The following is a 19,532-nucleotide window of genomic DNA, read 5'->3' as shown; positions in this document are numbered from 1 at the left end:
ATACATTTTATTTTTAAACCGTTTAATGGAACTCTACACCAATATTTGGGCGAACGTTGAAAATGAAAACTTCTAAACTTATTACTTGAATTAATTAGAGTTTCACTAGAGACATCTAGGGTAAAAAAAAAACTCTTTAATTTAGATAATCCAGATTTGTGAACAAGTATTTGACACAATCAATTGACACAAGTTTTAAAAGCTTTCAATATTCTATGTATAATTTTCGCAACAAAAAAATGCTTTGTAGGCTCTGTCAGTAAGTCTAGGTTTGGAATTGTACGTACATACTCGCGATACATTGCACGTACATGAAGTGCATATATTTAGTTGTTTTTCCTTCAATATGGAGAGAATGCGAAGCGGGTCAACAGCGGATTCCCGACCTAACGAGGTGGGGTGACATCTACACGTGAATGGGCGCCTTTTCTATTGTCAACAGCGTCCGCAATATGAAAACATGCTTTAGACCAGGGATGGCAAACGATGGACCCGCGGGCCACTGCCTGAGAAATTAGGAATTTAGAAATTAATTCTCTTCTTTTTCTTCTTCCTTTTCTTTATTATTATTATTATTTTTTATTTGTATACATTTATTTAAATCACAATTTATACATATTTGTATATATTTCTTTGCAGAGACCCACCAAGCACCTTGTGTGTCTTGTCGGTGGAGTTCGTTCTTTTTTAATACATTTTTATTGTTTTTAACCTAATATAGACACAAAAAAGAGAAAAAATTAAGAATATAAACATTTTACAATTTTCATAAAATAAACTCTTGACCATTTACCCATTCCTTTATTTTGCCTTTGTTCCATATTTTATTTTGACCTCTAACATCCGTCGGCAACAAATTAAAAATGTTCGGAACGATATATTGCAGTGTTCGACTCCCATATTTATTTTTAATTCTCATGTATAGCAAGCAAAAAGTATGTTATTTTATTTTTCATTAAATTATAATATGCTATGTACATTGATTTAAAATATGTTATATGTCCATATTATTTTTTGACATCTCATCAAAGACGAAGAAGAATATGGAAGTCTGGGCATTTACGGGGCTGACGACCGTCATAGGCTGGTTTAAGTGATCACTTTACACACGTGTAACATTCACCAATTCTAGCCATTATTGACAACCACACTACAAAAATTCTTGGAACTTCTATATATATGAACCAATTTTGAAACATTGTTCTTGAATCACTAGAACTTTACTAAAGACATCTATTGGTAAGATGAAAAGAAGCTTTTTATTGAGCAGAAACTCTTTTATTAGTATGTGAGGTCCGAATCCTGGATTTTAATCACACACATGAGAAACGCCAGAAAATATCATTTTCATTTTTATTATTTAAGCTTATGATTTGACCAGATAATTTATTCACAACATTTTGTGTGTGTCCAAATACTTGTTAACAAATCTGGGTTTTCTCGACTAAGGAGTTTTTTTTTTAAAATATGTTGAGACGTCAAATAAAAATGTGGTAAGCCTTTATTTAATATTGTTTAAATTACTCAGCAAAAAATACTTTTTTTTTACCCACTTGCGAAAAAGGTTCGACATCCCTGTCTCAGACTCTTAGAAAGTTAAGAAATATCGCTGAATAATATGAAACAACTAATGTAATTAACATTTGAAGCACTAACTTTGTGATCTTCCATCTTATTACATATAAAATAACGCCTTTTGTGGTAGAAACAAGTCATTTAGAAAAATATTATTATTTAGTATTATTTCATTCCATTCATACTCGCTGTTATCACATACATCATACAACATAGATTTCTTACTTTATGGAGAGATGTATCGCTCACCTCTTTCAAGAACGTCAAAAATCAAAAAACTTTTCAGGAGAGCGTTTTTCTACACTTGCTGCCCTGTAGCGGGTAAATATTAAGTTAAAAATATGCCTCTTTTGCTGGGATAGTATAGTACATTTATAGTACATTTTCTGGGCATTCTGAAAACATGCACAACTGAAAATTGACGATTTTTGATTTATGACGTTCTTGTTAGGAGTGAACGATATATATATAGTGATTAGTCATATTTGCTTTTTTTGTTTTCGACATGTTTTTTTTCTCATTTTTTATATTTTCTCATTTGTTTATTTTAAATATGCTTCTTACCTTATGTTTTTCTCATTTATTTCTTTTAAATATGCTTCTCATGCGTATTTATATACCTGTTCATTGTTTTATATTTTGCCATGTATTAGTTTTGGTTATTTTTTTAAAATCGTTTTTGTAACTTTATTATTTGTGTTCCAAACCTTAATCCCATGTCCCAAAATGAGAAATAGAAATTACTCATCGGGAACATTATATATATAACGTGGTAATATTTTTCTTTGTAAATTGGGTTTAAATAATATGTAAAGTGGGTGTATAGTAATAAAATAAACAATGGGTTGCTTTGTAATTAAAGTTTATAATTAAAGTTTATTCTTATTTATCTTTATAATATTTTTTCTATCTATCCATCTGATTCTGACAGTTCAGAATATTATATTTTTTCTATCGGATGTCTTTTGTTTTATTCTGTGCGACGCATGCGACATCTGGTGGTAGAACTGTTTTATGTAGGTACTATTTGTAAGTACTTAATAAAATGTATAGGTAGGTACCTAGGTATTTTATTACATATATATATATATATATATATATATATATATATATATATATATATATATATATATATATATATATATATATATGACTTTTGTATGTAATATGTTTTGAAAAAATAAATAAATAAATAGTGCCTTAACTACATTTTTGTCAATTTTGAGATATTTGGTGTACGTTATCAACAGATTTTTATCTACAAATATAAATAAACAAAAAAAAATCTAAATTAATTACGCCTAGTTTTCAAGCGTTTAAGACGCTATCTACAACGAATTTTCGAAATGAACTGAACTCCTAAAACGCTTACTACTTAATTTTGACAAAGCATAAAGTTTTAAAACGATTAAATATATTATTTTATCGTGTTTTTGGGTGTATAATACTAGTTTAGAATTTCAGATGAAACCGTTAATTAATAATAAAAAATACGCTGAAAAAATCTTCTAAGCTCTCTCTTGTAACGTAACAGATTTGCAGATAGAGTACTTTACGTAGGGGCCGTCGAGTTATATTATAGCCCCTTAACGTATCTAACTCTTCATATCAAAAATACACATTAGTAAATAGTATTTACCAATATTTATTTAGATTAAAAACATTATTTCTCTAAAAATTGCCATCAATAAATTCTTCTTTTCCTAGAAAATAAATATAAGGGTAAGTACCTACACCCCCCATGAGCTACTGAAGTCTCCCATAAATTATTACTGCACATGTTAAAACTGTCACTTAGAATTGTATAGCTACATAAGGACCGTCAGTCCATTTGATCTTCACATTCGTTTGAAAATGCTAGCATAACTAGGCGAAACAATTGTCACAATATTATTTTTTATGTGTTTTTGTTAATAAAATACAACTTAATAATAAAAATAATAATAAAACCCTTGTCCGCACCCCAATGGTGCATAGGGCACTGCGTCATATAAACGCAGAGTTATCTTGATCGTTTACACATGAAGGAAAGGTGATCAGCCCTCCGCTACAGGTACCAGTCCAGGGTAATATTGAATAAATATTACAGTAAAAAAATCACTTATATTTATTTGACCCCCCCTTGGGAATCGAACCCGGGACCATCAGAACGGTAGCCGAGCGTGCTGTCCGTTACACTATGGAGGCGGAGGAAATACAACTTAGTGGACTCAAAAAATCTGTGTTGGATTTAAAAATTAATACATATATTAAAATGGAGTTCTACAAAATGAACGCCAAATAAATAATATAAATTATCTCAAATCAATAAGCTGTCTGAAGTCGGAAAATTATTCAGAAATTCATCACCGATGAAAAGTGATGAAATCGATTCACTGATTGATGAGTCGGAACTATGACTTCATCTCGGGCGAGCGGATGTGACCGTGATTCACCCCGCATTAGCGGATTTTCCGATCGCCGCAGACTACCTACATTCTACTTCACGATGATACAAATATGTATTGTTTATAGTTTTGTGTTTATATCGCATCCTGTATATTGTGCATGCGTCTACCGAAATCGGCCTATTTAAATAAACAAAAAAACGCTAAAATGTCTTGTTAACGACGTGTAAGAATAATGAAATTTAATCCGATATCCTAGATCAGTGGTTCTTAACCTTTTTTGATGACGCGACCCTTTTGAATCACTAAATATTTCACAGAGCACTAAAATGAGCAAAACCTGTTTATCCTTCATTGTTTTATTATTATATAATAAGTTTTTATGTAATAGTAATGAAAAATCAGATTAAAATGTCTTTTAAACGAGTGAAAGAATGGTGAAATATAAATTGATATTCTAGAACAGGGCAAACAGGGATCTAAACTATTTTGGCGACGAAACCCTTAAGAACTGAATTTTTCACGGACATTATTTTATAAAAATAAGTTCACAACACAAAATCACATCTTAATATCCTATTAACGACGTAGAACCATTATGAAGTACTCGTATAATACGATACCCTGGACCAGCGATTTTCGCCCATTTCGATAATTTTATATTATATTTTACGAAACCCTTATTTTATATACATATATATTTATATATTTATATATATATATATATATATATATATATATATATATATATATATATATATATATATATATATATATATATATTTATATATATATATATATATATATATATATATATATATATTTATATATATATATATATATATATATATATATATTATATATATATATATATATATATATATATATATATATATATATTTATACATATATATATATATATATATATATATATATATATATATATATATATATATATATATATATATATATATATATATATATATATATATATATATATATATATATATATATATATATATATATATATATATATATATATATATATATATATTTATATAAATTAGTGAGTGTCGTGACGTGTATAAAGTGATCACTTAAATTAGCCTATGACAGGTCTACGACCTGGTAAATATCCAGACTTCGATATCTTCTTAATTTATTTTGAGATGATAAAGAACATGTACTATTTAATTTAAATGAATATTCATATATTCGACTGATTCGAACATTTTTAAAAATCATTATCACATTTTGAATACTTCAATGAATAAAGTAACTTGCCGACGTTTTTTTTTATCATTACCACATTTCGAATACTTGAATAAAGTAACGTGAAGACCTTTCTTCTATTAATATGACACTTAATAACTCGACACTGGCTATAACACCCAAGATGGGTGAAAAACCATCAAAAAGAAGAAGAAGAATATCACACTTCAAATATTTGAATGAATAAAATAACCCAGGACAAGTCTCTTTTAGTTGTCGCTATTGTCCATGGTCAGGTTGGCAAGGATCTCGAGAAAGCTCCACATCAGTGACACCAACGCAACGGCAGTTAGGTCGTCTCACGAGATAAATATCAGTGTGACAAGTATCGCAATAAAATAAATCGACTCGAACAGATAACCCACCGTCCGTCCAGGAATGATGAATGCTGAAGGCCACCGAAACAATAAAAATCCACTTAAAACAGAATTTTAAATACTCTAACAACTTCAATGGTTGCCATTGTCATCCCAATTGGCCCACTGCCCGGAATCTGTTTCTAACAAGGCAAGTGTCAAAAAGCTGCTCTGATATCGCTCACTCCTTTCAAGAACGTCATAAATCAAAAATTGTCTATTTTCAGTTGTGCATGTTTTTGGAATGCCCAGAAAATGTACTATATCCCAGCAAAAGCTGCATATTTTTACTTAATATTTACCCGCTACAGGGCAGAAAAGGTTATTTTTGCATTTTGAAGAATTGTGTAAGTAAATTTTGAAGAATTGTGTAATTGTGTAAGTATTGAGTAATTATTTTTTTAAATATACTAAATATTTTTCAAATGGAAAAAAAACATTCAGGTTTTAACCTAAAAAGATCTGTTGCACAGTAAAAAGTTCAATAAGTGGCTTGATTTATTTTTAATACATTGTGTTATGTTTTTGAACGTTAAAAACGTTTTCCTGAAAAATCAAGTTTTTTTATTTATGACGTTCTTGAAAGGAGTGAGCGATATCAGAGCATCTTTTTGACACTTGCCTTGTTAGAAACAGATTCCGGGCAGTGGGCCATGTGTCTGCAACCAAGTGATGACAAATTGAACCATCTCTCTGTAATTGTAACCAAGTTTTGGGCAAGTGGTGTCCACTAGGGTACTGTCACTCGGGAGGAATATCTAATTTAACATACTCAACCTATAAAGGATTGTGTAAGACTCGTTTTGTGTTCATAAAAGCCGATATGATCAATATTTTCATCCATCATTTTCTTTTGCAAAATTCGCCTTCGTGAAAATGTTGTTTTCGTAAGTTGGTAACGAATGACGTCACAGAAACGAACCCGCAATACTATTACAGCTCTACAAAGCCAATACATAATACACCCGATGACATAAAATTTGATGACGTATAGCGGTGTCCGTTTTTCGTTTAATTCAAATATCTAAAGTTTAAACCATCATATCTCGCTTAATTCTCTACAGATTTCAATAAGAATTTTACCGATAGTCTTGTGATTTTTCATATTAATTTATAAGCTAATAATAACACATCATGAGAATGATCCATTGGACCGCCATTAGAAGTTGTAACCAAACTTCGGACAGTATCACAAAATTAATCACCATATCGAAGGATGCTTTATTTTTTCAAATGACGTTGGTACATCAATCCTGTTTGACATTTGTGAACAAGACAGCTGCTGTAAACAAACAGATTTAGGGAGACGCAAAATTAACTATTCAATTTTGTTTTTTAATAACTTATTTTACTAAATAAAAAAATGATTGCGTGATTGAAATCTTTACTTGGAACTTAATTTTTTTTCTGTTGAGTGGAAAAGGTGATATCCGTCAAGTGGCTGCTGCCAGTGTTAATACACATTTGTGCTCGTTTTATCAATTTGTTTGTATACTTAGCTGTCTAGTCCACAAATTTCAAATATCGTAGTCATACAGGAGAAAGTGACCAAGTGCATTTTTTACAAAAACGTGATCGTTGACTATTTGATATCTTACTAGCTTAATATTGCCCTGAAAAAATCCCAAAAAATTTTAAACTAGGAAGTATGATATATTGACTTGTTTAAATGACTAACTGCATTGATGTTTATTTTCTTGCCAAGCAAAAGTGACTTAAATGGCCCTCCTGAACATTTTACGTTTTGTTAGTTTGCCACTTTCTCCTGTACGACTACAATATGATTGACGTACGACGCCATTTGCAAAAAATGATAGCATTTTTCAATAAGGTGATTAATTTTGTGCCACTCTGTATATATATATATATATCTATATAAATTTACAGGGTGGCACAAAATCACCCTATCGGAGGGTAATGGATTTTTTGTAAATGGACACATATCGCTCACTCCTTTCAAGAACGTCATAAATCAAAACCCTTGATTTTTCAGGAGAGCGTTTTTAAAGTTTAAAAATATAATACAATGTATTAAAAATAAATATCAAGCCACTTATTGACCTTAGTACTGTGCAACAGATCTTTTAAGGTAAAACCTGAAGGTTTTTCTCCATTTGAGAAATATTAATGTGTTAAAAAAAATAATTGAACAATACCTTTTCTTCAAAATGCAAAAACAACACTTTCTGCCCTGTAGCGAGTAAATATTAAGTTAAAAATATGCCACTTTTGCTGGGATATAGTACATTTTCTGGGCATTCCAAAAACATGCACAACTGAAAATTTACGATTTTTGATTTATGACGTTCTTGAAAGGAGTGAGCGATATGTGTGTATGTTCAATCCGAGTATGTATTTGTTTATCCCATTTAGTCCCAACACAAACAAAGATCGCATTAAATCGCAAATATTTGGGTTCGTGAATGAATTGGTGAAAATCTCAAGATGCGTCAGAATGCAATTAAAGCAACAAGTCGATATGCCAGTTGCATTTAGTGCATACAACATGTCAAAAGTGACGGTTGGCAGATTTTCAATTACCCATTTAAATGCTTTTGATGGAATCCAGGTATAAACAAAATTATTCGAGTGAAAAGTAATACATGAAATAGTAATAATCGAGAGACTGCAACTTAATTTTCTCTAAATCTAGGTAATATTTAACGTGCTTTAATTTTTTCCTTGAAACTCCATTTTTGTATTGAAAAAATAAGTTTTTCTTCGAAATAAATATATGGTTTTGAAAAGAAAATAGTTATTGAAAGGTAATGAATTAAAAAAAAACAGTAAAAATATTTTTTCAATATATCGCTCACTCCTTTCAAGAACTTCATATATCAAAAAACTTGATTTTTCAGGAGATCGTTTTTAAAGTTTTAAAATATAATAAATTGTATTCAAAATAAATATCTGGCCACTTATATTTTTACTGTGCAACAGATCTGTTTAGGTAAAACCTGAACGTTTGTTCTCCATTTGAAAAATATTTAGTACATTTAAAAAAATTATTAAACATTACCTTTTGTACAAAATGCAAAAACAACACTTTCTGCCCTGTAGCGGGTAAATATTAAGTTAAAAATATGCCACGTTTGCTGGGATATAGTAAATTTTCTGGGCATTCCGAAAACATGCACAACTGAAAATTGTCGATTTTCGATTTATGACGTTGTTGAAAGGAGTGACCAATAAATGAGTAATAAATGTAAAATTACTCACTAAACTAATTTACATTATTAATAAAAGTAACCCCATTAACAGGAATACTCACACTTGATAGTCAAATGTGCAAAAGAATTTAAAAGAAGAAGAAGATGATTCTAATATATGTTTATTAAAAAAAATTGATCATGAACGTCTACACGTCTAACCCTCATTGCGGCCGAACGCATTGTGATCTAGGCCTTAAATGAAACAAGGCCTCGCAAATGGCTATACACACAACAAAAGTATTATTTTCTTCTACCATCGTGTTGCTATCTAATAATATACATAATCAAGTGGTTCAAAACTAAAATAGAAACCGTTTTAACCTAACTTTAGTGGAACGGAGATCCAAGGGCGGACAAAGCTACTCGACAAGAGGTTGACAGAAAACTGAGGATTACCAGAAGAAAATCCCTTCCGCCAACAGCCGGTTACAGGTTAAACTCGGATTTGTAACAGTACCAAGCAAAACAATAGTGAATGTTTTGCTAATCGTTCGAAAAGTAACAAATCGTTCGGGGTTTTGCGTAAATCGACGATTTTACGTCTTATGGTGGTGAGGTTTTAAAGGGGATCTCGCAAACATTCAATTCTGTAAGCGACCGGCCGTGCGAGGAACCAGACGTGTCTCCACTGACATTTATAAAATATATATATATATATATATATATATATACATATATATATATATATATATATATATATATATATATATATATATATATATATATATATATATATATATATATATATATATATATACATAAATATATATATATATATATATACATAAATATATATATATATATATATATATATATATATATATATATATATATATATATATATATATATATATATATATATATATATATATATATATATATATATATATATATATATATATATATATATATATTGGAATTTGATGAACTTACCGTTAAAAAAGAGTATGACTCGACAAGACTCTGACAAGACTCTGACTTATTACTGGTGAACTCTCAAACATACAATTCAGTTCGCGACCGGCATACCGTTAAAATTAGTCTCAATATATGTATATACATATATTGAGACTACTCTTAACGGTATAATTTCATTATGTATTCCGCCACGTTGTAATGTTCCGAACAAGACGTACGAGCAAAGTGCGTTAAGTAATTTGGCGCATGGAATTATTGTTATTATGACAGATTTAATAAGCTCTTACTGCCATCTAAGAATAAACGCCCCAAATAATTTTGAACGTTCAAACTAGCAACGTGAAGTGTGAAATTAAAGGCGAAATGCAAAAAGAAATTCATTTAAGATTATGAATTTATTCACATTTTTGTGTGTCCAAATCTTTGTTCTCAAATCTGGGTCTCTCCGCTTAGGAGTTTTTTTTTATTTATTTATAGTAACTGCAGACAGTTGGTAGAATTCCATATTGAATTGTTGGGTAATACCAATACCCAAAATTAAAAGCGTTTCTTGGATTGAATTCTACTTTTAATTACATATCGTTCACTCTTTTCAACAACCTCATATATCAAAAATCGTCAATTTTCAAATGTGCATGCTTTTGGAATGCCCAGAAAATGTTCTATATCCCAGCAAATGCGGCATATTTTTAACTTCATATTTACCCGCTACAGGGCAGAAAGTGTTGTTTTTACATGTTGAAGAAAATATATTGTTTAATTACTTTTTTAAACATATGTACTAAATATTTTTTAAATAGAGAAAAAAACATTCAGATTTTACCTAAAAAATCTGTTGCACAGTAAATAGTTAAATAAGTAGCTCGATATTTATTTTGAATACATTTTATTATATTTTTAAACGATCTCCTGAAAAATCAAGTTTTTTGATATATGACGTTGTTGAAAGGAGTGAGCGATATTCGAAAAAGTGTTGTTTTTTGCATTTTGAAGAAAAGTTTTTTTTTTATTAAAAAAAAAATATATTTAATATTTTTCATTGCCAATAATTGAGCAATGTTACCAATATTAAAATAAGCCCACCGTTTATGTGACGTCATTCATTATCAACTAACGAAAACAATGTATTTACGAAGGTGATGTTTCCAAAAGAAAATGATGAATGAAAATATTGATTATATCGGCTGTTATAAACACAAAACGAGTCTCATACAATCTTTTATAGATTGAGTATGTTAAATTAGATATTCCTCCCGTCTGAAAATGATCCATTGGCTTTTATCACTGTCAATCAAAATTTTTGTATTTTTTAAGTTCAAGCTGTTTAATTCCCAAACGAATGAAATAAATAAATAAATAATTTACGTTTTACACGAGTAATACTCAGCATTCTCCCACGAATGACAACCGTACTATTCCATTTTTTTGGACTTGTATAATTGACAGGTCCTTTTGTGTGTGAGTGCTCAGTCGACTATGGTTAATTTGAGGAAGCTTATATTTTACAGACATCCCTATTTTTAAATGAAAACAAGACTCTTTGCGAATTATTTCAAATACTGGGAGACGCCTGAAATAATGATTTTTAATTTTTATAAATTTTCCTTAATGGGCGAATCCAAATTTGGACGCACTCAAAATATCGTGATTAACATCATAGCCAAATAATTTTAAATGTTAGTTTCATCTTAAGTTCTTTATATAAGTGTAATAGATAAATCATTTTCGCAATTAAAGTGCCACAGTTATCTTTCATTCAATAACCTTTTGATAGTTTTGGCACTTAGTGCTAACATCTGTATTCATTTTGTTCGTACGTAGTACCTAGGTATGTAAATTATTGTTTGTTAGTATATATACATATATATATATACATATATATATATATATATATATATATATATATATATATTTACATATATATATATATATATATACATATATATATATATATATATATATATATATATATATATATATATATATATATATATATATATATATATATATATATTTACATATATACATATATATATATATATATATATATATATATATATATATATATATATATATATATATATATATATATATATATATATATATATATATATGTATATATGTAAATATATATTGGGAAAAGCACTAGTTCCATAAAAAATGACATAAGCAGGAAATTAGGTGAATGATTGATCGTTGCCGTTTGTTCAACAAGCCAACTGTTAATTGGATGATTTATGTTGATATGGAATAACACACACACACACACACACACACACACACACACACACACACACACACACACTTACCCCAACCAACATAAGAATAGCATTATCGGAGGATTTTTTTGATTGGCCATAGTTTGGTTAATTAATGTTGTATAATATATTGTTTTGGCTGTAAAAATCCCAAATAAAAAAAAAAAATATATATATATATATATATATATATATATATATATATATATATATATATATATATATATATATATATATATATATATATATATATATATATATATATATATATATATATATATATATATATATATATATATATATATATATATATATATATATATATATTTATATATATAAAGTTTTTTAAACACGCAAAGACTGCAGAATACATTTATTTTTATATAAATGTCAAATCGTTATAATTTAATTTTGACCAGATGATGGAATCATTTTCTGAAACCGGTAATCACCAATAAGTGTATAAAAGTGGTATTACACAAAATAAACAATGGATGATAAGGAGAGTGTTTTATTACGATGCCACAAAGTTATCAATGCTTTTTATTTACAAATATATTTTTTTATATTACATTAACTAATTTTGTTTTCAAATTATAAAAAGTCAATAAAATATACAGTACTGTACCTGTAATACTACTCAAGTACTGTTTTATTAGATTGAAATGTAAAAAGTTTGTGAATAATATACATATACCTTCAAAGAAACAACGTCATATATTACTTCATTTGCATTACAGCTGAATAAAGACGAAGAATCCAGTGTAAATTACTATGTATGAACTGTATTACAAATTTCTCGGCTTATCCGAACTTTCCTAAATCCGAACAGGCCACAGCCCCAATTACTTCGGATTCCCGGGGTATGGCTGGAATTCTAATTTTTATGAGAAAATGGACATGCATAAAGATTTTAGTATTTAATAGCGAGCTTTTAAAATAATGGATCTAGGATTTTATTGCTTTGCGGTACTTAAATATAATCTGTTATATAATGTTGGATATAGTGATTTTAAAAGTATTCACGATTATTTTTATACTGTGGAATATAGCTTTAATGATGATAACAATTTTAACTTCAATACGTTGTAAACTTATTAATAGATTTATATTATCCACTGACACTTCGTGATGGAATTGCATTTTTAATATATTATTAGATTAAAACCAATATTTTTATCTTCCAGTCCAGTCTGATGATGTCGGTACGACGAAACCCGGTCGCTGGTCAAATAAAAATAAAGTGGAAAAGCTAAAAATATTGGTTTTAATCTAATAATATATTACGTTGTAAACTTGTTACGAGTACATATCGCTCACTCCTTTCAACAACATCATATGTCAAAAATCGTCAATTTTCAGTTTTCGCAATGCCCAGAAAATGTACTACATCTCAGCAAAAGCGGCATATTTTTAACTTAATATTTACCCGCTACAGGGCAGAAAGTGTTGTTTTTGCATTTTGAAGAAAAGGTATTGTTTAATTTTTTTTTATTTACTAAATATTTTTCTTGTCCGCCTCCGTAGTGTAATGGTCAGCACGCTCGGCTACCGTTCTGGAGGTTCCGGGTTCGATTCCCAAGGGGGGTAAAATAAATATTAGCGATTTTTTCACTGTAACATTTATTTAAAATTACCATGGACTGGTACCTGAAGCGAAGGGCTGATCACCTTTCCTTCATGTGTAAACGATCAAGATAACACTGCGTTTATATGAAGCAGTGCCCTATGCACCATTGGGGTGCGGATAAGGGTTTTATTTTATATATATATATATATATGTGTAAAACAAAATATAGGCCAAATGCTCGACCAAAAACGACAAAGTCAAACGCCGCCCATCGTATCAGTCCTACACATGCGAAATGATGATCCAACCTCCCTTAAGTATCTAGTATCCAATACGTAGTTAGTAGACTGCTCGTCTAAATGGACTCTAGTGCGTCTAAATATAGGCTCAATTAAGGGCCGCCCACGCCATTTGGGCCGCCATTAATCATACGCGGATTGTATTCTGCTATGCGAAGGGCGATAAATCCACCGAAAGAGTTCACGTGTTACGTGGAAATTACCATCAAAGAAACTATTCTCAATGGTATTTCGAACTACATTCTGAGCTTAAGGGGATACAACGCAAACGCAGAATTCAATCACCGGCCGACCAGTGGAGTGGTCACATGTCTCTTCACGCCCGAGTTTTTAAAAGGATATATTTGTACTTTTTTTTTTTTTTTTAAATAATATATACAGAAAAAATATGTTTATTTTTTTTTCAAAACTCGTTACTTGTTTCAATCTGTGTTGAGAAAAGGAGGAATAATATAGTGTGGGTCAATCAGGAACTTGTCAGCATTTGATCATTGCTGGGAGGAAACCACGTAAAACTCCTCAGGAGAAGCCAAACTGTTGACTGTCGTCAGCAGACCTTATGTTCCACTAAAAAAGGGTTCGGCATTTTGTGTTCTAGCATGGTTTATGGTACCAATGTCTTTGACTATTTTTATCATGTCCAATACCAACATTCAGGTCATATTATACCCGTTCTTAGACTCCTTTTTCTTCTTCCCCAGACCATGCTACAGCATGGTAATAAGCCCCCTTTTCTTCTCCCCCAGGGCATGCTACAGCATGGTGAGAAACCCCTTCTTTCTTCTCCCCCAGGCCATGCTACAGCATGGTAATAAACCCCCTCTTTCTTCTCCCCCAGGCCATGCTACAGCATGGTATAAACCCCCTCTTTCTTCTCTCCCACGCCATGCTACAGCATAATAATAAAACCCCTCTTTTTTCTAATAACACCCGTAATAAGACCCCTCTTTCTTCTTCCCCAGGCCATGCTGTTCTACACGCCGAGATGGCTGTGGAAGTCCTGGGAGGGTGGCAAGATCCGCGCCCTCATGATGGACCTAGACGTCGGAGTCTGCTCCGACATCGAGCGCAAGACCAAGAAGAAACTGATCCTCGACTACCTGTGGGAGAACCTCAAGTTCCACAACTGGTGGGCGTACAAGTACTACTTCTGCGAGTGCCTGGCGCTGGTCAACGTCATCGGTTAGTCTCCATCATTTTATTACAGGTGTCTTATAGTGTTACAGCTGTATCAAAGTATTACAGGTGTCTCAGAGGTGTACCATAGCATAATAGGTGTCTCATAGTATTACAGGTATCTCAGAGGTATATCATAGTATAATAGATGTCTCATAGTATTACAGGTATCTCAGAGATGTATCATAGTATAATAGGCATTCCATAGTATTACAGGTGTCTCAGAGGTGTATCATCATAGTATAATAGGTTTCTCATAGTATTACAGGTGTCTAAGAAGTGTTTCATAGTATAATAGGCATTTCATAGTATTACAGGTGTCACAGAGGTGTATCATCATAGTATAATAGGTTTCTCATAGTATTACAGGTGTCTAAGAAGTGTTTCATAGTATAATAGGCATTTCATAGTATTACAGGTGTCTCAGAGGTGTATCATCATAGTATAATAGGTTTCTCATAGTATTACAGGTGTCTAAGAAGTGTTTCATAGTATTACAGGTGTCTCAGAGGTGTATCATCATAGTATAATAGGTATCTCATAGTATTACATGTATCTCAGAGGTGGATCATAGTATAATAGGTGTCTCATAGTATTACAGGTATCTCAAAGGTGTATCATAGTATAATAGGTGTCTCATAGTATTACAGGTATCTCAGAGGTGTATCATAGTATAATAGGTGTCTCATAGTATTACAAGTATCTCAGAGGAATCTAATAGTATTACAGGTGTCACGTTGTATGATATATATTCGAATGGTGATATAAGGAAATAATGCAAGGCTGAGATAAGCATCATCCATCAAATTAAAAAAGGTGTTTTGAGATGGTTTGGGCACGTGAATCGAATGAGTAAAGAAACAAATTTATGAGGCAAATGTGGTTGGTAATAAAAGCAAGGGAATCCGAGGAAAACTTGAGTATTTCAAATACTTGAAAGTTAGGTAGTTGGTAGTTGATTTAAACAAAAAATACAAACAGGGGAAAAAGGTATTATGATTATGGTAGAGATTATGAGAACTCATCCGAAAGCCAAGATTTCAATCGGTTATATATTTTCAGGTCAGATGTTCCTCATGAACAAGTTCTTCGACGGCGAGTTCATGACCTTTGGATTAGATGTCATCGCCTATATGGAGTCTGACCAAGAGGACAGGGTAGATCCAATGATTTACATATTTCCGAGGTAATATTTTCAACATACATGCTTTCGTTTGTATTCCTTTATGCTTTATTAATCTGTCAAGCAGGTCTGGTAACGAAATTCACAAGGTTTCTTCCTTTGAAACGAATTATAATAGAAAAACTTAGAATTGCGTGCGAATTACCTATGACAAAGAGGCTTCCGTTCGGCGACCAGGGCATTCTGTTTAACCTACCCGCCTCTAATAGGGGGATTGAAATCCCCCATATATGAATATTAATTCGATAACTTTAGTATTATAAGAGCTTACAACATTTTTTTGAAGATAACACTGTGTTTGTATAATGCAGTGCCCTATGCACCATTAGGGTGCAGATAAGGGTTTGAAAATTAAAAAAAAACCTTACCCATAGTGTTTAAAATTTTACATCGTCTTTTGAGGATTTTACTGTGTACTTACTGGCATTTGTTTTATTTTGTTTCAGAATGGTAAAATGCACCCTGTTCAACAAGTTTGGTTCCAGCGGTGAAGTGGAGAGGCACGACGCCCTCTGCATCCTCCCACTGAACGTGGTCAACGAGAAGATATACATCTTCCTCTGGTTCTGGTTCGTTATCCTTGGCATCCTCTCCATCTTGACGCTCGTCTACCGGCTTGTCATCATCCTGTCCCCGCGCATGCGCGTCTACATAATGCGCATGAGATTCAGGCTGGTCCGGCGAGACTCCATCGAGGCCATCGTCAGGGAGAGCAAGATGGGTGACTGGTACCTCCTCTACATGTTGGGGGAGAACCTAGACTCTGTGATATTCAGAGACATAATGCAGGACTTCGCCAACAAGCTAGGGCACAGTTACCACTTTAGAGGGGTCCAAGAAGCGTGACGTCTGCCAGGCTGGGAGTCAAGCAAGACTTGACCGAAGATGGAGTTCAGACGATGCGTTGAAGAGAAGCATCGCGCGTTGCTTGCAAGAGAGCCTTTCGGCTGCAGGACGAAGAAACGAAGTTATTTAAGAAGAACTGGAGTCAGACGATGAAGGTTCAATCTACACTGCCAATGCTTCGACTGCCAACAATTCGAGATTGGCACAGCCAGTTTTAATGAATATTTCGATATTCGAAACTCTAGTGAATGTAATTTTTGCACTTTTTCGTGCGGATGTCGAATGAAATAGTGATCATCGGAATAGTGCTTACGTTTTTTATCAAATCCACCAGCCGATTTGGAAAAAGACCTATTGTTTTGGTTAAAATATGGATCGTTTTGTTGATATTCTTCAAAACTTTATAAAAATAGCTATGAATAGCCTATAAATGTACCAATTTTAGATGCGTTCACACAATAATGACTATGTTATACTTTGCCTTGCAACCGCATCGAGTTTTATAACTACTTTATATGTTCATAGACACTTTTTGTGCGTCACAATTCTCACTAGCTATTAATTGTTCAATAGTGCATTTTTGGAAGCGTTTAGTGTATTAGGATATCTCGTATCGAATTTGTGTTCAAAGTGAAATTGATCGTACTACCGAAAAGAAACTTTTATGTAAAAAAAAATAAGTTTATTATTAGATTTTTAGCAAATTTCTAAGCATTATAACATGTTATTTTAAGGTTTTCCAACTGACGATAACTTGTACTTAATTCCTTACAATTTGACCACACTGCCTATATAAATATTGAAAAAAGTTGGCCATTTTACCTATAGATTATACGATTTGAGTGGGGTTTAAATACAATATTTTGAGTGTGTCCAAATACTTGTTCACAAATCTGGATTATCTCCAATTATAGGAGTTAATTTGCATATTATTTTTTTGACATCTCATCAAAGATAAAGTCATATGGAAGTCTGGGCATTTCATCTCACCAATAGATGTTTCTAGTGACGTTCTAGTGATTCAAGAACAATTTTTCTTAATTAATTCATATATTATATATATATATATATATATATATATATATATATATATATATATATATATATATATATATATATATATATATATATATATATATATATATATATATATATATATATATATATATATATATATATACTTGAATATATATATATTGAATCTAGAACTTCACTGGAGACATCTATTGGTGAGATAAAATGCCCAGACTTCCATATTATTTTTCATCTTTGTTGAAATGTATGAAAAATAATATGAATAATAACTCCGTTTATTGGAGACAATCCAGATTTGTGAACAAGTATTTGGACACACTCAAAATGTTGTAAATGAAATGCTATGTAAACCTTAATTTTTTTCATTTGACTGGTTTTTTTGTCCGTTATATACGAAGTTCGTTAAATAAACGCCTTAAAGGTTTTAGTGTAATATCATTAAAAAATCATTTAACGTACTTTTTCTTATTTTTTCTCATTTCCTTTATTAAATAAACTGTAATCTGCGAACAGATGCGTCTTTCTTTTATCCGCAATATTAATATGAGCAGTGGCGAGCACAGAGTTTTTTTATCAGGATAGGGAGTAGGAAAAACAGCGTTTTCTTATTTTTTTAACTTATCTGTTATAAATCCAATATACGTCTTTTTTCACGGAGAAATAACTGAGATAACTTGTAGTGTTTTAAATATTTTTTTCGAAAATTACTATAATTATCACAGTTTTTCAGAGCATTATCGATAAAACTAAGAAAGGTGTATTGAGATGGTTTGGACACGTGGAACAAATGAGTGAGGAAAGAACGGTAAAAATAATTTATGAGGCGAATTTAATTGGAAAAAGGAGCAGAGGAAGACCGAGAAAAACTAAGCACGACCAGGTATGCCAAATACTTGAAAGTTGTGAGTTTAGGAGTCGAATCGGCGGGTATGCATGAGGAGATGCATGAATGTGTAAGAGGCGAAGAATGTTTGCAAAGACACAGTGGTGTGGCGTGGCGTTATATTCTCTCTGCCAACTCCTGCGGGGAAGCGGCGTGATGGTAAGTTAGTTACTTCAGTTTTCTATTTTTTTTTCCATTCCACTTTGGTAGGCACTGATAATGTGCCAATATGAAATGCACGCCACTGGTCAAAAGAGCTAGATATTTACACGAAACGCCACACCTAGAATAACTAGCTCCTCAATAGCATTCACAGTAACAACACTTCATTTGAATCTAGGTCAATTGGAGATCTATCAACGGAGATCCGATAAGCCATAAACATTGGGCAATAATTGAGATGCATCTTGGCGATGATTCGATTGATACAAAGAACGGAACCGATTCGTTTACGAATCGATTTGTATCCTTTTTACATCTCAACATAGATGAAAAATAATTCAATTTAATTCAATTTATTCAATAATTACTAGTTGTGCGTACGTTACAAATTTTCAAAGCT

The 19,532-nt window shown here is 31.3% G+C and overlaps 2 protein-coding genes across 2 annotated transcripts in view; one reads left to right on the top strand and one right to left on the bottom strand.

Annotated features, from left to right (window-relative positions):
- LOC148302354 (innexin shaking-B-like) overlaps nt 1-18,083 on the top strand; it is a 66,758-nt gene extending 48,675 nt beyond the window's left edge. The window contains exons 3-5 of the mRNA XM_088271771.1: nt 14,810-15,029; nt 16,086-16,209; nt 16,653-18,083. Of these exons, the coding sequence (XP_088127897.1) occupies nt 14,810-15,029; nt 16,086-16,209; nt 16,653-17,052 (744 nt within the window). The 3' untranslated portion in view covers nt 17,053-18,083. The remainder of the gene's footprint in view (nt 1-14,809; nt 15,030-16,085; nt 16,210-16,652) is intronic.
- Nucleotides 1-19,532, bottom strand: part of Uck (Uridine-cytidine kinase) — a 332,661-nt gene that overhangs the window by 114,241 nt on the left and 198,888 nt on the right. The window lies entirely within an intron of this gene.

Source organism: Brachycentrus maculatus, unplaced genomic scaffold (genome assembly GCF_059751285.1).
Source record: "Brachycentrus maculatus isolate JH-2025_06_01 unplaced genomic scaffold, ASM5975128v1 h1tg000459l, whole genome shotgun sequence".
Classification (NCBI taxonomy): domain Eukaryota; kingdom Metazoa; phylum Arthropoda; class Insecta; order Trichoptera; family Brachycentridae; genus Brachycentrus; species Brachycentrus maculatus.
The sequence above is the reverse complement of the archived record's forward strand: the minus strand, read 5'-3'. Positions and strand labels throughout refer to the sequence as shown.